The following is a 20,859-nucleotide window of genomic DNA, read 5'->3' as shown; positions in this document are numbered from 1 at the left end:
AAGAACAAATGGTAATGCACCGATCTCCAATCATTGATTGCAAAACCCACCACAACATTAGTAGCTAATTATTCAGATAACCCTTGCTAAAAGGTAATAGAACCTGCATGAAACTGTTGGTCCCTCACGAACACACAGTAACTCGGTTGCCCCATCAACCTGACTCCCCACATCCATCCCTATTGCCTTTTTTAGGTGATACAACTTAAAATCATCAAGGATACAGAGCATGCGCTTTCACACGAAGAGGCTGTTCTTAGCTTCCCATGCTATCCAAGGCATTTTAAAATGTTCTACAATTGGACCATAGAAAAGTCTAAAGTTCTCGTCTCAAAAACAGCAAGGCAACACCAAAGCTAAACCAGCACAAGCACCAGTAGAACCCAAATTTTCATTCACATAGATCTCATAGTTTACATAAATCTGACTATAAATGAAAATCTAATATGTTAAAGAATGTGAGTAAATTAAAACAACTACAGCACCTCAATCGGTATGATGGAAGAAACTAGATATTGATCACTCAAAGTCCCTGAACAACTTCTAGCTATGTACAGATGAACAAAATGTAATGGAACACTCAAATGTAATAGTAAACTAACTGTAAAGCTAAATATCAGCTCCCTCCTGCAGAAGATCCCAGTCCTCAATGGCCACAGCTCCATCGGGATGTCGGCACACAACTCAGATAGTGACACCAATGACAACGATCATTTCCATTCTCTCCACGGAAGAGCATTACCAAACCAACCACAAATCTGCAAGGTACAAGGAAAGATAGATTTAACACTCAGCCATTTGCCATGCTATATAGGAGGAAATGAAGAAATATGCCACTCACGTCAGCAGCATATTCTGATTGACAAATATCATGCCAAATTGGTATGATAACACAGCAATAATTTGATATAATTTTTTTACATGGAATTTTACAGTTCAAGAGATCAAAGGTCTGACACTCAGAATTCTGCATATGGAATGATATTTAATGATCAGTGATGCCATATGGCTTGTGCGCTTACCATATCTAGCAACGGAAGCCTCACCCACTGGGTCTGAAGCATTCAAAACTTGTGACTGTGCATCACTCTTTTCATTTTTACTGGATTTTTTGGATGCCCTTATTTTGAAAAATGGCCATCTCAAAAACAAGTTTGACATACAATTTCTTAAAAAAATACAGAAAACAGAAACTAATTTGTGGACCTCTACTTCTATGGCTCCTTCCCATTCCCATGGATGTATTTATATAAAATCTATGCAATATATATGGTTTTACTGAAAAAAACAATTCCTAAAATATATTTTATTGGTAAGGTAAAAAAAAAAAAAAAGAAGCGATTTGATGATTTAGAAAGCTATACCGATTTGCACAAGATTCTGTATAAGCAATCAAATTTGATAAAGTTTTTTTTTTTTTTTTTTTGAGTAAAAACTTGATAAAGATTTAGTCCGAGCAATCCTTACCCAGCTACGAGCAAAACCAGCGCAATCACCCATAATATCTTCTGGTAAGCTTTATGCTTTGACTTGACCTGGCTTGCAGGGGGCAAATTGTGGCGTTCCAACCAAGTAAACTGAGGCCGAATTAGTAGTACAAAACCTAGGAGAAATCCTGTTAGAAATCCTCCAATATGGGCAAAATTATCAACACGTGGTAATATCCCGACAGCTAAATTGATCACAATGATGACCAATAGAGTTAACAGAGCTGCAGCCTGCAAAAATGCAAAATCAATGCAATAAGACTCATGAGCCCAACAAAAAAAAAATTTGCATGCTCAAACAGAAAATGTATCCACCTTGTTAGTGTATAAAGTCCAGTTTGTAATGAGTTCTGACAACATTGCTCCAAGAAGTCCAAACAGAGCACCAGAAGCACCAACAGAAATACTGTTCCTAATGAACAGAGATGAGAGGACACTCCCACCAAATCCTGAGAGAAGGTATATTATCCCAATCCTCACTGCAAAAGCCCAGGCAAAGATCATTCAGGATAGCAAATTATACATGATCCATAAACAAGCTCAAATTAAAAGCTATTGCAGCTTAGAAACATCTCTATATTATGGAGACATATAGGGACAATTGAAACCAACTATAATCAAAAATATTCTCATTCAGTATCTTCGGTCAGAGCTAATTGTGTATGTAAAAGAGAATAAGAACTATCCCTGCAGACTTCAGTAAAAAAACCTTGATTTTATTTGTTGAAATATATGATGAATTTGATTTCAGCCTAATATGACATGTATATAGATAAAAGAATGCAGCTCACCGAATCCAAATTGCTGTTCAAGGCGAATTCCGATAAAGATCAGGCTTAGCATGTTAGCAAGCAGATGTATAACACCAGCATGCAACCAAATACAAGACACCAGTCTCCATCCTTGATGCTGATGCACCACTTTGTCCCATTCGAGAGCTCCCAACTTCTCTAATCTGGAAGAATAAAACAGTGCATATCCATTTGGTTAACGAACCTTCTCTTTTTATATTCACAAGCCAAATTAGTGGGTATAAAGTGATCGAATTACTTTAATCCAAAAAGAAGGATAATAAATCACAATATTCTATAAAGAATAGCTATCAAAGCTAGCTAGAATAAGATTGCTACTTTGAAGCACTATGACAAAGGAATCTAAGATCAGGTTGGTAAAAGGTTATGCTGATTTGACTTTGTCTAAAAATGAAGCAAGAGTGGTTGATCCAACCACCAGGTGGGTATTATTGTCTCTCAACTTCTTCAGTGTGGAACTCTGGTCTTATAAGGTAAAGGCAAGACCTTCATTGTTAAATGGTTGGGGCTACCAACTTCAGATAGAATAGAAGTATAGAAGCTCAGAAGAAGATGCTACAATTGAAACTGGCAATATAATAAAAGTCAACAAAAAACTAACAAGATTAAAATTTCATCCTACCACCGATCTCTACACACCAAAAAGTTAATCATAAAGGAAATAACGGCACTGCAAAAGATCTCACTTTAATCAATTGCAACTATCCTGAAGGGAGAAGGGGGGAAAAGAACTTTTCATCAATTGGGACTCAGTATTTCCACTACTATCACTAATATCCAAATCCACTTTCCAAAAACACCATAAAAAGGAGAAAATATGGAGGGGATCTCGATGAAATCAACTAAGCCATCGCCTCCCCACCTCCAGGGGAAAGATCTGCTTCATACGAGCACCCAAGCAATAAAATCACAACTTTATCCCAAACTCTACAACCAAAAACCATCCCAAGCAATAACAATTGCAAATTGGAGCAAAGAGACATTACGTGGAGGAGGAGGGCCCGAAGAGGGGATTCTCCCGGAGGGGCTGGAAGGAGAAGCGGTGGAGGAAACGAGCGACGCAGGGACCAACGGGGTGCGGGTGGTCGGGGCAGTTGTTGACGTACATGATCACGACGAACATCGCCACGTTCGCCACCACGATCATGGGGACGATCCACGAAGTCCACTCCCGCTCCGCCGACGACCCGGCGTCGTAGTAGAACGGTGACGCCGCCGCCCCGCCGTTTGCGCCTCCGTAGTACCCGGCGGCGCCCCTTCCCTTGCCTCCGGCGGCGGCGGCGCCGCCCCTTTCAATGTCGTTGTTCATCGCCGTTACTGCCCTGCTTCTATAGATCTTAGAGGAGTCCCTCCGTCAGAGGAGGAGAAAGATGGAGATTTATAGAGGTTTTACTTGGCTTGGAAGAAGAATAAGAGGAGAAGGAGAGTCGGTTGGGGAGAATGATGAGGAGAAGCCGAGGAGGAGAGGAGAGAAGGGTGGGAAGAGATTTATAGAGCTTTCTTCGCCTTGCTTCTGATAGTCCTTGCCCCTCAACAACCATAAATAATTGATTGAGGGTGGCTTTGCTAAGAAATTAATTTTGTTGGCAAGAAGGAATACTTACTGAGCGTTGGCGGGGTTCGGTGGGTGGCTTGACGTTTTATTTTATACGTTGTCCCCGCGTCGAGGCGAATTTGAGGAGAGGGGCCGACTTGGCGAACGGACAGGTGCATGTGATTATCTGTGCGGACAAGGGGGCAGCGGGTTTTGATGTTGACCAGCACACTTGAGCTAGCGATGCAAATGGGTCAGATCAGACTGCATTGTAAATGATGTATACCTGATCCGATTTTTTTGTCTGCCAGATTTTGATATCACACCCAGATCCAATCCAATACAAGATTGGATCAGATCATATTTACTGTCAAAATTTTTAATCCAATAAATTATTTGACTTGAATAAAATTTAATATATAATTTAACTTCAATCTGAAAATTTGAATCCAAATCGAATTTAGGACAAACATAACCGACTACATTTTTAATTACCACATAACTAATTGTTATTAATCATAAAAAATATAATAAATAATATTATTTTTAAAATAAATTAAGATATAAAAATAATTTTAAATCTATTTTTATATTAAAAATATTGTTCAAACAAATCTTAAATCATAATTTAAAGGTTCGGATAGTTTTAAATTCTAATGATACATCGAGTTCAGATCAGGTTAGAATTTAGTAAATTCTGATTTAATTTAGAAAACAGGATGGATTTGATTTTAAAATCCAACCTAACCCCCTGGGTTCCTCGAAACGGGTTGAACCGATTTTAAACGGGTTGGGCTACATCTCGTTAATCCAACTCGGTTACCGCCTTGCGGAGCTGCATAGAGTTCGAGGCCTCGTAGGAGGTGGGCGTAAAGGAAATTTTATGCGGTTGAGGATTGAATATTTCGTCGTTTTCCCTTTTTGTCACACGGTAGGAGCCGGCGTATTATTGTTTGATGGACCTCTCATTTTTGCTCTGTACCGGTTTCCTCCTTGTTTTTATTTTTTTTTTTTTTGGTAAGAGAAGAATTTAGAAAGACCCGGCTTTAAGTCTCTAGCAATGGACGCGGCTTGCTCAAAACGCAACTTTCATAACGCGTAAAGCTTTAAAGCTGTAGCACGAGATTGCTTGAATAAAGAAGAGATTTAAAAGATAGAAAAAGAAAATCATGGCTGAAGTGGGAAGTATTACTCTATTATTGGGTCAATTGACTTGGAGCTTCTACCCTGCACTATACTAGTTGTTAGTGAAATAGAAGAATTACATATCTATTATAATTTCTAAAAAGAAAATTACTGTTTATTTTTTGTTTTATAATTGTGTGTGAAGTTAGCATTGTCCAGAACAATCTAATTAAGAATCAAGTACATAACTCACACATATGCTATAAATCATGTTGTGTCGCTTTTTGATATGTATTACATATTTTGAGCTGTATATATTTGCATTTTGGATGTGGATGCCTAACCTGAGAATACTGATATAGCATTTAAGTTCTTTATGAACAACACTTAAAAACAAGATTAGACATGTCTTTAGGTGAGCACCTTATCTATTCAAGAGGAGTCCACGTATTGTGAGAAAAGATGCAGTGGGTGTTGCATCTAAATGTTTCAAAAAATGACATTTTCCTTCAAATTAATATATATGGATTGGTTGGAGAAACAAAACAAAATTCCTTATTAATAGTTAATCATCAAATGCTAACCAATTTGATGAAAAGTGATATTATTAAAGATGACACATCTACTTTTGAAGTGTAATGTGTTGCCCTAGCTACAGGTGTAGATAAGTTGAACAAACACCTCTTACATAAAAAAGGAGGAAAAAAAAAAGGGGGGCTCCTTGACTTGCAAAGCATGTGCTGGACTATACAATAAACAATGTAACCAATCTTCTCGAATAAAGCAACAACAACAGTCAAATTTTTTTTTTTTTTCTTTTTTCTTTTGATGAAAGGGAAAGACAATAACAGCCAATGTAATGTTAGAACATTACTTTTGAGCATTCCTTTCTATTTGGCGAATAATACTAATGTTGAATCAACCAAGAAGGTGACTTTATTCTTTGTGAATTGGGATTGTATAAGAAATTTCACTCGGCATTCGGTCTCCTGAAACCGCGTAAACGCCAGAGTTAGCAGGAGAGGTTGGCAGATTGGCACCAGCTACAACTTACAAAAAAATACACAGGAATGAGCCTGTCTGCTACTGGAGATTTGCTGCTCGTCGCCCAACAGGTTTTTTCAAGCTTAAGCTTAAATAAGCCTTCTGGCATACTTTCCTGATGCGTATAGTGCGACCCACACCACTAAAACAAATAAATACACTGCCCAAATGATAGATATGCCTGTGGAAAAATCACTGTGATCCCAGCACCGATTAAGAACTGTGAAACAGTTTTTTTGCAGCTTAAGCTTAAAGAAGACTTCTGACATAAATTCCTGAAGCATGTGGTGAGACCCACAGCATTAAAACAAATAAATACACCGCCCAAATGTTAGGTATGCGTGTAGAAAAAAGATTGTGGCCCTAGGACAGATTAAGAGCTACGCTATAACGGGCATGGGTTGAGCTATTCTGAGGACGTGGGATAATTATCAAATGACATCTGATATGGTGGTTTATGTGAATACCTGGTGGCTTATGATAGAGAGTTATAGGAAAGTAAGCAACCATTAATCTGATCTGCATTCAACCTATCATAAAAATTTGGATTTAAGCTAGATAAATTTGAGTTATTAACAGATCAATCCATTTAATCCATTTAATATTTGGATCGAATTTATGTTTTAAATATCAATCTATTTCAATCGTTTAATATTTAGATCGGATTACGTCAGATAATATCTATTTAATTCGTTTAAAATCTATTTAACTTATTTAAAAACTTGCTTAATTTATTTCTGATCTGTTTAACATGTTTAATCGTCTAATTTAATTAGAATGTTTAATAAATGAACTAAGTGGATCAGATCAAATTATCTATTTAATAAACAGATTGGATTCGAATTTAAATTTTTGATCTGTGTAATAAATAGATTGGGTATAAGTTAATAATTGTTTAATCGATGCATCGATCCAAATTATATCCGATCTGATCGGATATAATTGCCACCCCTAATATCATGGACAGACGGGGACCAATTTGATCGAGGCTCGAAAAATTTGATGAAAAGTATGTTAACTTCTGAATATCGTCTTTTTTTTGATTAAGTAATTTCTATCTTGAAGTACTATTCGGATTAACATAGAGCATGGTTGATTGTCTATAGCCTAACGCTGAAGTCAGTTTGACAGAGCTCAGTTGGCTTTGAGTAGTGCTGAAGTAAGATTCCGCTATCCACTAACGAGTCAATCTCGGAAGAAACAACCGGAAATGGCTTCAGGTCCGGACAAGGTGAAGCCGGCTTAGTGACGTAGACTTCTACCGGCCCATGTACACCAAACTAAATACTACAGCCAGAAAGTTATCGGAACGAGTCATGATTAATAGGAGGAATTTTTCAATATATGCTTATTTTTTAATTCGACAAATCTAGCTGGATGTCCAGCTTACACCGCCAGCCCAGCTGTTCCACGCTTTTGTCTTAAAAATGGGTGTGGCTAGCAGCGTTCTGTTCCCATGGACAACAAAAAGAATAATAAACGACATTAATACTACACTTGGTCTTTGCCAAAAGACCGAGAAATGTATAATAAACGACATTAATTATTTTGTTACCAAAAAAAACGACTTAATTATTTCATGCAAGTATAAATTAGAGCGTACTGACGCAGAATCTTGCAAGTACTTGAGACAAAAGCTGTTTGTAATGTGAATGATGCATTGTTGTCTCCATCCCCCTTGTTTTCTTTTCTGCATCATCTGGGAGCAAGAAGAGATTCTATCATCCCCATTTCACTAAGCTAATTGAGCCAAATGACAGAGACAAAGAATATCGTTTATCTTCTTTAGTTAATTAATAGTATAATCTTATTCTTATGAATTAGAGTTTGTCTCGAACACCTCTCTGTTCAACAATCAAGATCCTGGATTCAATTTCTGAATGATAAATTTTCAAAAACCTGAAATGTCGATGAAAGCTCACCTAGGGTGGAACATGATATATAACCATGCTATACATCATTTTCAAGGGAGCTTGTGAGCTTGCGGGGTAGTCCAATCATTTTTCCTGTAAATATTGCCCAAATTCAAGATAGGCTCTTTTGTCCAATTACAATGCAGCATGTTACGAGGTCACGCCACCTCGATCAATATCCTCAGAGACTGATGGAGATACCAACGTGAATCTTGACGGTGAATATTATCAAATCTGCCTTAAAGTGCTGGGACAAAATGTTTCCATCGGCTCTCGCTCGTGCTAGGTCGGGATATCATTGGCTTCCGGATCGATATCTTATCGACAATAGGAGTGAAATTCTGCAACCAATGCCAACTCAAACTCTTACCGATCTCCAGATTGGGGTCTTACTGACTATAAGAGATAAGATCCCACGATCCACCCTAGGGTAGATCTGATCATAGCGACATCTCGGCCATGGGCTAATCTCAATACACCAACTAGTGAGGTCACATGGGCAATTAGTTGAAATCTCCCAGCAAACTCTCAAAACATGACCACATCAAACATCCACAACTAATAATCTGATTAGTAGGCGTACACCTATCCTAACAACCTACGAATTTAAGTATAACAAACTCTGGCATGTTCTCTATATAATGATAATCAGGGGACCCCTAAAAGATAATGGACATAATGCCATACTAAGCCACAGCTCTCTCTCTCATTGTTCTCAAAGATCAGACTGACTTAGGTCTTGAAGGGTCCTTCATTGGAGTATCCTCCCTTTGGCATGGGTGGACTTCTTTTGTCGATCTACTGCAATATCTCGATATTTTTTTGGTCGACGTCTCTTCTCCACTGGATCAGCACGTCTTGGAGCTTTGACGCACCACAACATATCAGCAGAAATTTTTAAGTAGACTTAGTCTACTACATATATTATAAATAAAAATAATAAAAAGATGATATATTATTGAAAAATTTTATAATCACCTCAACAGTATCTTGTTAAGATGATTAAGTAGTGGTGCGTTGAGATGATTGCACAAATTTTTTAATTCAAAATGTTGAAAGAGTATTTTTTTTCATTGATTTATCTACAGCACGTGTGGTAGATTAGGCCAATCTAATAATTTTTTTCATGGAACGCGCGTTGTAGGTGCAGCCGTCCGCACATTGCTGGATCTGTCAGTAGATCGAGCTATTTATTTGTTTATTTATTTATTTTTTGGCAAAGTTTATTCATTTATTTGGTTCTAATGATTGTTTGAACTCATGAGAAGTGTGCGGGCGTTGGGGTCTATTGTAACGCTGAGCCTATAGCTTATAAATTAGTTTCCTCAGCTGGACACGCGTCCCCACGATGACGACGGATGGTGCCACGAGACAAAAAAGCTTTCAAGTGTGAGATGTTTTGAAGTAGACGTGCCACCAGCGCGCCACCTTTCGCTCATCAGCAATTCAGCATCAATAATTCGAGTTCGAAAAAATAGTACTTTAATATTAAGAGAGGATAAAGGCGCAATTTTATGAGCAATCGCCATGAGATTCTTGTTCGATGCGGCAGGGAAGTGTTGATCCAACGTACCATGAACTGGGTTGAAGAACAACTCTCATGTTTCACTCCTATCACACATGTGAGATCGCAAGCAATAAACTAAAGTATATATAAGTGCCAACACTTGTCAAATAAGGACCTATATATATATATATATATATATATCTTGGTGTAACTAATGAATTTTTTTAAAAAAATATTTTTTCAAATTCAAGATTAAACCGTAAGAAATAGAATCCCCACAATGCAAATTTTACAATATAAAATATGATACCATTATATATAGAGCTCTTTTCCGAAATAATACAAAAAAAAATTTAAATACCAAAATATATCAAAACCAAACTTATTTACCAAACTAATGCAAAAGGGAAAAACGCCATTTTGAATGGCGTTTTTTCCCCCTCCACGTCACCCTGCTTTTCCACGATGGCATCATCCCAAAAAAAAAAAAAAAAAAGAAGAAACGCCAATTGGAATGGTGTCTTTAAAAACGCCATTTTGAATGGCGTTTTCAAATTTTTTCACAAAAAAAAAAAGAGAAAAAATCGTGAAATAATGAGAAAATTTTTTTAAAAAAATTTGAAATTAATAAATAAATTAAAATTTTAATTTTGATTGAAATTTAAAATATAAAGATTTAAATTTATAATTAATTATAAAAATTAATTTAGATTTTTTATTTCAATTTTTTTTAAAAAATGTCAAAAAAAATCTTAAGAAATAAAAAAAATTATCATAGAAAATAAAAAAAAGAGAAAGAAATATGAAAGAAATAAAAATTTGAAATTTAATTGAAAAACATCATTCGAAATACTTGTCCTAAAAATTTTTAAAAAAAATTTAAAATTTTTAATATTTAAGTAATCAAAAAAAAGAATTATAATTTAGAATTTAAAAGAAATAAAATTTTAAAGATTAATTGAAATAAAAATTATAATTTAAAATTATAAATTAGATTAGAAAAAATATATCATAAAAGAATAAAATTAAATTAAATTAATTACAATTTCTTTTTTAGGATATTTTATAAATGTGACTTAAAAAAATTAAATTTGAATTAAATTTTGATAAAAAAAGAAATACATTAAAAAGTTAAAAAATGAGGAAAAGTTAAAAAGTTAAAAAGTTAAAACTTTTAAAAAGTCACAAAAAATAAGAATTATAAATTAAAATTTAAAAAAAATAAAATTTTAAAGATTAATTGAAATAAAAATATTTTTTAAAATTATTTTCTCAAATTAAAATTAATTTAATTAAAAAAATTTCCAAATAAAATTTAAAAATCGCCTAAAAAAATTTCATAAAAAGATAAAGAATTGAAAAAAAAATAGAAATTCTAATTGTAATTGAAGAACAAAGTTTATAATTTTTAATTTTAAGAAATAAGAATTAAAATTGTAATTGAAATTAAAAATAATATTTTAAATAACTAAATTAATTTAAACATTATTATTTAAAAAATATAACGTAAATAATAATATATCGAATGTTGCTCTTTGAATTAATTTTGATGGTTACAAAGTATTTGAAGGGATTACTAATAATTTTGGTTTGGAAAAAGATTTATTGTATTTCAGGAATAAATTCATAATTTTATCAGATATGATTCTAAAGTCTCAAAAGTAAGAACAAAAGATGTGTAGTCTATTGGAGGCAATTTCAACATTTTTGACGGCGTATTTTGTAAGAAAAATAGGTTTATATTTTTGAGTCGACCTCATGAATCGACTCATGGCTAAAAGAGCTTAACGGCACACAAAATTTTTGGCTGCCACATTCTGTGAGTCGACCTCTTGGCTTTCTTTCTGGTAATTTTTATTTTTTAAATTTTTAAAAAAGAGAGAGAGAGGAAGAGGAGAGAGAGGAGGCAGCTCACCGCCGTGCTGCCGGAGAAGGGAGAAGAGGGAGAAAGGAGAAGAGGGAGAAGGAGAGAAGAAGGGGGGAAAGGAGAAAACGCTGTTCCCTTCGACGTTTTTTTATTCTTTTATTTTTTTTTAATTTTTTTTAAATTTTTTTCATAATTTGTTTAATTATTTTTTTCTATTTTTTTAATTTATTAAATTTTTTAATGAGGATATTTAAATTTATTTAGTTATTTAAAATGTTATTTTTTATTTCAATTAAAATTAAAATTTTTATTTCTTAAAATTAAAAATTATAAAATTTGTTCTTAAATTACAATTATAATTTCTATTCTTTTTCAATTATAATTAAATTAAATTTTATTCTTTTATGATATATTTTTTTTAATCTAATTTATAATTTTTATAATTTTAAATTTTTATTTTAGTTTTCTTCCATTTTTATCTTTTTGACATTGTATTACATATTTTTTTTCTTTTATTTAAAATATTTCTTAAAAAATTATATTTTAATTAATTTAGTTATTTAAAATGTAATTTTTAATTACAATTACAATTATAATCCTTATTTATGAAAATGTCCTTCCTTCTTTACGATAAATTAAAGATTAATTGAAATAAAAATATTTTTTCAATTTATTTTCTCAAATTAAAATTAATTTATTTAAAAAAGAATAAAAAAAATTAAAAATAGACTCAAAAAATTTTATAAAAATATAAAGAATTGAAAAAAAATAGAAATTATAATTGTAATTGAAAAAAAATAGACTCATGAACATGAGTGGACTAGCTTGGCACATGAGTCGACTCATGGCATGTTTGAAAAACATGAGTCGACCCATGAGTCGACTCATGTTTTTCGACTCATGGGTCGACTCATATTTTTCAAACATGCATATCTTTTAAAATACAAGTCCAAAAATAATAAAATTTTCACTAATGGATCACAAACCTTTTATTCTATCATTTGATACTTTCAAATCAGGATTTGATAAAATTACGATTTTACCCCTGAAAAGCAATAAGTCTTTTTCAAGCGAAAATTATTAGTATCCCTTCAAATACTTTGTAATCATCAAAATCAATCCAAAAAGCAACAATTTAGTTATTTAAAATATTTTTTCAATTTTAATTATAATTTTAATTCTTATTTCTTAAAATTAAAAATTATAAACTTTGTTATTCAATTACAATTATAATTTCTATTTTTTTTCAATTCTTTATATTTTTATGAAATTTTTTGAGGCTATTTTTAATTTTTTTTTATTCTTTTTTAAATAAATTAATTTTAATTTGAGAAAATAAATTGAAATAATATTTTTATTTCAATTAATCTTTAAAATTTTATTTTTTTTAAATTTTAATTTATAATTCTTATTTTTTGTGATTTTTTAAAAATTTTTATTTTTTAATGCTAGATTTTATTTTATAAATTCTTTTTAAAATTTTTTTGACAAGCATTTGAAATGATGTTTTTCAATTAAATTTTAAATCTTTATTTCTTTCATATTTCTTTCTCTTTTTTTTATTTTCTATGATATTTTTTATTTTTAAATTTCTTAAAAATTTTTTCACATTTTCTAAAAAAAATTTGAAAAATAAATATCTAAATTAATTTTTTTTTGAATTACAAATTCAAATCTTTATATTCTAAATTTCAATCAAAATTAAAATTTTAATTTATTTATTAATTTCAAATTTTAAAAAAAAATTTCATTATTTCCAGATTTTTTTCTCTTTTTTTTTGTGGAAAAAATTGAAAAATGACGTTTTTAAAAACGCCATTCCAATTGACGTTTCTTCTTTTTTTTTTTTTTTGGATGATGCCATCGTGGAAAAGCAGGGTGATGTGGAAGGAGAAAAAACGTCATTCAAAATGACTTTTTTTCCTTTTGCATTAGTTTGATAAATAAATTTGATTTTGATATATTTTGATATTTAAATTTTTTTTATATTATTCTAAAAAAGAGCTCATTATATATAGCCATTACATTATCCATCTTGCAAATGTGCAGCTCTCTTTTAACTTTTGATGCATTATATATTGTACTAAAATATAAATTTTAAAAAAAATAAAAATTGTATGTCTCCAATATGAGTGATGTGATGGCTACGGACGGTGGATTTTGTGCCAGATTCATATCCAAAGGTTCCGAACTCTCTCGTATATTGTGCATAAGCATGTGATTGGAAAGACAGGTGTCAAGCGGTGCACCATCCACGGGGTACACACACAAAATTCCCAATCTTCCAATCATGGCTATCACCATCCTTCTTTTGCAAGATGACCGTGACTGAATGGACCTCATGCTGTGTGCACTGCACATATACTGCATTAGCCCATCCGATCACAATCATCACATACATAATACATTGATGACCATGATGGGAAGCCTATACCTCATTAAGTCGCATCACCTACCTCCAGCCCAATTTTAAAAACATACTGTCATTATTTATGAGTTCTTTTCCTTATTAATCTAAAAAAAAAAATTATCTAAATAATCTCATTTTAAATATATTTAACAGAATGATGCAAAATGGATAAAATACCATTTTGAATGATATTTTCCCATCATCATGTCAGTCCCTATTTTCTACCTTATTTTTCACGTAGATCACGTAAAAAAAAAACAAAAACACCAAAATATATGGTGATTTTAAAAACGCCGTTGGGATGGCATTTTTAAAAACACTATCCCAAATGGCATTTTTAAAATCACCATATTTTTTTGCATTTTTTCCCCCACAAAAAAAAGAAAAAATTAAAAAAAATTAAATTTATAAAAAAAATCATAAAAAAATGAAAGCTAAATAAAAATTATAATTTTAAATTTAAAAAAATAAAAATTTTAATTTTAATTCAAATAAAAACCATCATTTCAAATTATTTTTCCCATTTCAAATAATTTTTTTAAAAAAAGATATGTCAAAAAAATAAAAAATAAAAAAATGCCATTAAAGAGCAAAAAATTAAAAATTATGAAAAAATAAATTTTTTAATTTTTAATTTAAAAAATAAATAAAATTTTACTTTTTTTTCACTTTGCGTATGGCATTTTTTTCTTTTATTTTTCTTGAATTCAAATTAAAATTTTAATATTTTTTATAACTTGAAATTATAATTTTTATTTTTTTCAATTTTTATCATTTTTTCTATTTTCATAAAATTTTGTTGAGATTTTTTATTTGTTTGAAATTTTTTAAAAAAATTAATTTGAAATGGGAAAAGTAATTTGAAATGATGTCTTTTATTTTAATTAAAATTAAAAATTTTATATGCTAATGAATTTAAAATTATAATTTTAATTTTTTTTCTATTTTTTTAAATTTTTGGCTTCTTTTACGTCACTTTTAAATTTTAAATTTTTGACACTTTTAAATTTTCTCAAAAAAAATGAAAAAAATGACCAAAAAATAAAAAGTTTAATTTTAAATTTTTTAAAAAATAAAATTATGATTTTGATATAAATAAAAATTAATCTTTTATTCCAAATTATCTTTTCAAATTATCTTTTTAAAAAAATATATGAAAAAAGTTTATTGTAAAAAAATTAAAAATATCATAAAAAAATTAAGAAGAAATAAAAATTATAATTCAAAATTTTAAAAAAATAAAAATTTTAATTTTAATTCAAATAAAAATCATCATTTCAAATTACAATCTCCTTTTCAAATTAATTTTTTTAAAAAACATCACAAAAAAAGACAAAATAAAAAAATAAAAAAAATAAAAATATAAATTTTGAATATATTTTTAAAAATAAAATTTAAATTTTTAATTAAAATAAAAAATAATTTTAAATTATTTTCTTCATTCAAAATTAATTTTTAAAAAAAATATCTAAAAAAATCTTAAAAAATTTAAAAAATAAAGAATACCATAAAAAAATGGAAAAAAATGAGAAAAAATAAAAATTATAATTCTGAATATAAAATAATAAAAATTTTAATTTTAATTAAAATAAAAACCATCATTTCAAATTACTTTCTCTATTTCAAATTAATTTTAAAAAAAAATATGTAAAAAAATAAAAAAATTAAAAAATAGCATAAAAAATAAAATATTTTAAAAAATAAAAATTATAATTTTTAATTTAAAAAATAAAACTTTTAATTTTATTTGAAATAAAAAATATTATTTCAAATTACTTTTTCTATTTCAAATTATTTTATTTAAAAATATTCCAAATAAAGAAGTAAAAAATGAGAAAATATCCCGCACTTGAAATAATTTTTGCATAACTTTATGTTTTAATTTCTATAGCCCTTTTAGCATAACTTTTTTCTTCCTAATGTTCTGAGACACATTCGAGTATGTGTATCTATATCCACAAAGCATAATATCCGATCATTTAAAATTAAATAATATAAAATAAAATCAATATTAATTTTTTAATTTATAATTTTTATTTTTTTCATATTTGTTCTTTTTTTCCACTTTTCGTATGGCATTTTCTTCTTTTATTTTTCTTGAATTTAACTTTAAATTTAAATTTTTTTTATAACTTAAAATTTTAATTTTAATTTTTTCTCATTTTTATCATTTTTTTCCTATTTTTATGAAATTTGTTTGAGGTTTTTTTTTTAATTTATTTAGAATATTTTAAAAAAAATTAATTTGAAATGGAAAAGTAATTTGAAACGATGTCTTTTATTTTAATTATAATTAAAATTTTAATTTCTTTTAAATTTAAAATTATAATTTTTATTTTTTTTCTAATTTTTAAAAATTTTGACTTCTTTATGGCACTTTTATTTTTTTATTTTTTTTTGAAAATCTTTTTTTAATTAATTTGAAATGGAGAAACTTATTTGAAATGATGGTTTTTATTTGAATTAAAATTAAAATTTTAATTTTTTAAAAATCAAAATTTTTATTTTTATTTTTTTATCATTTTTTTCTATTTTTTTTTTTTTTATGGTATTGTTTATTTTTTAAAATTTTTAAGTTTTTTTAGATTTTTTTAAAAAAATTAATTTTAAATGGATAAAATAATTTAAAATTATCTTTTTTATTTGAATTAGAATTTAATTTTTAATTTTTTATAATTCATTCAAAATTATAATTTTTATTTTTTTTCTCAATTTTTCTCATTTTTTCTTCTTTAATGATAATTTTTAAAAACAATTAATTTGACAAAATTAATTTTATGATATTTTTATTTTAGGCTATTTTAAAGATGTTTTTGGAGATATTTTTTTAAAATAATTAATTTTTAAATAATTTTAGAATTATAATTTCTATTTCTTTTCGATTCTTTTTTTAATGATATTTTTAATTTTTTTACATCAATTTTTTTTCAAATATTTTTTTAAAAAGATAATTTGAAATGGAGATATTAATTTTAAATGATAATTTTTATTTTTATCAAAATTAGAATTTTTTTTATAAATTTAACTTTTTTTATTTTTTTTCATTTTTTATCATTTTTTTTTGTGGGGGGAATAAAATGCCAAAAAATATGGTGATTTTAAAAATGCCATTTGGAATGGCATTTTTAAAAATACCATCTCAAATGGCATTTTTAAAATCACCATATATTTTGGTATTTTTGTTTTTTAATTTTTTTTACGTGCTCTACGTGTAAAATATGATGGAAAATAGGGGGTGATGTGGCCGTAGAAAAACGCCATTCAAAATGACATTTTACCCATTTTGCATCATTCTGATAAATAAGTTTAAAACGAGATTATTTAGGTAAATAATTTTTTTTATGTTAATTAAGAAAAGAACTCCATTATTTATGATCTAAATCAGTAAAACCATAAACATTACATGTGTTGTCTTGCATCTTATATAGGATCAATAATGATGGATGTGATTCTGTTAATAAAGAAATTTTTTGTGCGAATATGGAGCTTTGATAAAGAATTTGCAAATTGCTTTCCTGGCTATCATATCAATTACCCTCTATTCAACTCCTTGTGCATGTTGCTACAGTAAAGATGGAGATTAAGGGTATTTTCACTAGAAATTCTTATGAAAGGGCAACTAATGAAAAGAAGCATCAGAACATACATATGTATATATATGGAACAATTTCAACAGATATTATGCTGATTTTGATTTAAATCAGACTTCTTAGGAAAAGATATTTAAATGAGAATACTGTGTTAATGTAGAATATTGGCCACACTGATAGAACTAATTGTTAGAAATTGTTCAAATATAAAATATGTGAAGTTTGAATCTTTTGAATTTGTATTTAACTGCATGGAAGTTTTAGTCTATTACGTAAGCTTGTTTCATGGACCGATGTCTTTTTCAAGTTTGAAAAAGTATTAGTTGTATCAGTGTCAGTTGTGTCTTTTCATGATTTGTAACTACCAAGGACTATAGATATATTTCAAAATCTGAAGACTATGGATCAGAACTTTTATTTTTATTTTTTCTTACAACTCTTGTTCAAACTTCATCCTTAAATGATCAAGTGTTTTCTTGCTTTTCTAATAGAATTTTTTCACTATTTACTTAGTGTAGAAATTCTTAAGGCTTGTCATATCCACTAAAGCTATTCGTATTAATCCCATAGCAATCTCAGGAGTAGAGGGAGCAAATATCACTTTTAAGAAAGTATTTTTTAATGTGTTTCAAGCCTACATTATTGTGTTCTTCTATACATCTCCAACAATCTAAAAAAGCCGACGAGGAAGGTACTAAAAAGTTTCTGATCTCTAAGTATTTTGAGTATAAGTTTAATAATGACATGCCTATCTTGGCACAAGTGCATGAATTGCAGGTTTAAGAAAACGCAAAAATCAAAGGTTAATTCCTTAGAGAAAAATGATGAGATCATTGCTACTGTGAGTGAGATCAATGTCATTCAAGATAAAGTTTCTGGTTGGTGGTATGACACATGTGCCACTGTTCATGTTTGCTATGATAAATCCCTCTTCAAGACTTACAATGAAGACAATGATGGGCAAGAGATTCCAATGAAAAATGAAGGAAGGTTCAAGATATTTGGCAAAGACAATGTTGAACTCGTTTTTACTTCGGACAAGAAGGTGACTCTCACCAATGTACTTCATGTTCCCATTATGAATCAAAATCTTATTAGTGGGGATCTTTTGGATAAATCGGGTATTAAATCTGTATTTGAATCGAAAAAATTAATTTTGTTTCGAAATAGTATATTTGTTGGAAAATGCTACTCTAGTGATGGGATGGTCAAGTTGTCTATTGTAACTGATAATTCTATTAATAATAAGAGTAATGCTTCTGTTTATATGCTTGATTCTATTTCTTTATGGCATTGTAGATTAGCACATGTTGGTCTAAGTACTATGAAAAGAATAATAAAAAGTGATTTGATTTCTTATGATATAAATGAGTTTAAAAAATGTGAATTGTGTGTTAAATCCAAGATAACTGAGAAACCATTTAAGGGTATTGAAAGAAATACTAATTTGTTAGATTTAATTCATTTGGATATATGTGAATTAAATGGCATGTTAACTAGAGGGGGTAATAGATATTTCATAATATTTATTGATGATAGTTCTAGATACACTTATATGTATTTGTTAAAACATAAAGATGAGGCTTTTAATATATTTAAGAATTATAAAGCTGAAGTTGAGAATCAATTAGGAAAAAAGATTAAAATTTTGAGAAGTGATAGATGAGGAGGATATTTTCTTAAAGAATTTAATATTTTTTATGAAGAAAATGGCATTATTCATGAATGTTCAACCCCTCATACATCTGAACAAAATGGTTTAGCTGAAAGGAGAAATAGAACTTATTTAGAAATGATTAATGCTTTATTGTTGCATGCTGAATTACCATTTAATTTATGGGGTGAAGCACTTCTTTCTACTTGTCATATACTAAATAGGATACCAATGAAGAAAAATAAAATCTCTCCATATGAATTATAGAAAGGAAGGAAGCCCAACATAGGGTATTTTAAAGTGTGGGGGTGTCTTGCATATTGCAAGAATAATGATCTAAAAAGAACCAAGTTGGGTCCTAAAGGGATCAAGTGTGCATTTGTAGGTTATGTCTCAAAAAGTAAAGCTTATAGACTTCTAAATCTAGAGTCAAATGTCATTATTGAATCTAGAGATGTAGAGTTCTTAGAACATCTTTTAACCTCAAAAAAAAGAGTTTAATCCTCATCTAGTGAAGTAACACTAGGAGAGACATCTCAAAAGGTTGATGAGCAACCTAATTCACAAGAAGTTTATGAGCAATCTAGTGAACAAAAAAGAAGTACTAGAGTTCGAAGAGCTAAAACTCTTGGGTTGAATGAGATTGACTCTCAACATATTTCTTTTTATCTTGTTGAAGGTAATGGAGATAAAGTTGTAAGGACAATCTCAGTTATTCTTCAAGTGGAAGATGATCCTAAAACTTATAAAGAAGTGATGGTTTCTAGAGATGCATCCTTTTGAAAAGATGCTATTAGAGATAAAATAGATTCAATCATGTCAAACCATACTTGGGAGCTTATTGATTTGCCTCCTGCTTCTAAACCTATAGGTTGTAAGTAGGTGTTTAGAAGAAAGTACCACACTGATGGTACTTTATCCACTTACAAAGTCAGATTAGTAGCGAAAGATTTTTGACAAAAGGAAGATATTGATTATTTTGATACATATGCACCCGGTAGCAAGAATTACTTCTGTTAGAATAATATTTGCTTTAGCGTCTATTTATAATTTACATATTCATCAAATGGATGTCAAAATGGCATTTCTAAATGGAGATCTCGATGAGAAGATCTATATAGAACAACCGAAAGGTTTGTTCTATCGAAAAATGAACATAAAGTTTGTAAATCAGTTAAGTTCTTGTATGGACTAAACAAGCCCCTAAACAATGATATGAGAAATTTGATAAAGCAATTCTGTCATTTGATTTTTCTCATAATGTAACACATAAATATGCTTATATTAAAGTAAGTAATGATTATGTTGTGCTAGTTTGTTTATATGTTGATGATATGTTGATTGTAAGCAATAATTTGAATAATATAATGGAAATGAAGAGGTTTCTATCTTCCACATTCAAAATGAAGGATCTTGGACAAGTTGATACCATACTAAGTGTCAAGATAAAAAGAAATAGTAGGAGATATGTATTGAGTCAATCTCATTACATTGAGAAAGTGCAGAATAAATTCAGTCACTTAAAGATAGAGGCAAGTACCCTGTTTGATCCAAGCATCAAGTTAATTAAGAATGATGGAAGCGCTGTGGCTCAACTTGAGTATGCAAGTGCTATTGGAAGTCTTATGTATGCTACACAATGTACAAGACCAGACATTGCATTTGCTATTAATAACTTAAGTAGAATTACTAGCAATCTGAGTATTGATCACTGGAAGACTGTTGGTCGAGTTCTTGGTTTTCTTAAAAAGACTAAAGCTCTAAGTTTTCAATACTCAAAGTTTTCAATTATATTAGAAGGATATACCGCCGCAAGTTGGATATCAAGTTTGAGAGACAACAAATCCACTACGAGTTGGGTGTTTACCTTGGGAGGTGGTGCAATTTCTTGAAAATCCAAGAAACAAACTTGCATA

The 20,859-nt window shown here is 29.4% G+C and overlaps 1 protein-coding gene across 1 annotated transcript; it reads right to left on the bottom strand.

Moving 5' to 3' along the window:
* Nucleotides 1-357: 357 nt before the first annotated feature.
* LOC105043414 (RHOMBOID-like protein 2) lies at nt 358-3,841 on the bottom strand. Its single transcript, XM_010920947.4, has 5 exons — nt 3,286-3,841; nt 2,279-2,442; nt 1,803-1,966; nt 1,468-1,718; nt 358-758 (listed from the first exon to the last, which is right to left on the bottom strand). Exons 1-5 carry the CDS (start codon nt 3,606-3,608, stop codon nt 647-649), a joined length of 1,014 nt encoding a protein of 337 aa, XP_010919249.2. The 5' UTR covers nt 3,609-3,841; the 3' UTR covers nt 358-646.
* Nucleotides 3,842-20,859: the final 17,018 nt, after the last annotated feature.

The sequence above is a fragment of the Elaeis guineensis genome, chromosome 4, assembly GCF_000442705.2.
Source record: "Elaeis guineensis isolate ETL-2024a chromosome 4, EG11, whole genome shotgun sequence".
Lineage (NCBI taxonomy): Eukaryota > Viridiplantae > Streptophyta > Magnoliopsida > Arecales > Arecaceae > Elaeis > Elaeis guineensis.
The sequence above is the reverse complement of the archived record's forward strand: the minus strand, read 5'-3'. Positions and strand labels throughout refer to the sequence as shown.

Excerpts from the sequence above, each read along its gene's own strand:
- LOC105043414 (XM_010920947.4), bottom strand. The coding sequence starts at position 3,608 with ATGAACAACGACATTGAAAGGGGCGGCGCCGCCGCCGCCGGAGGCAAG. Across the intron at positions 1,967-2,278 it reads TGAACAGCAATTTGGATTCG|TGAGGATTGGGATAATATAC; the intron begins GTGAGCTGCATT and ends GGGCTTTTGCAG. Across the intron at positions 1,719-1,802 it reads GGACTTTATACACTAACAAG|GCTGCAGCTCTGTTAACTCT; the intron begins GTGGATACATTT and ends GCATTTTTGCAG.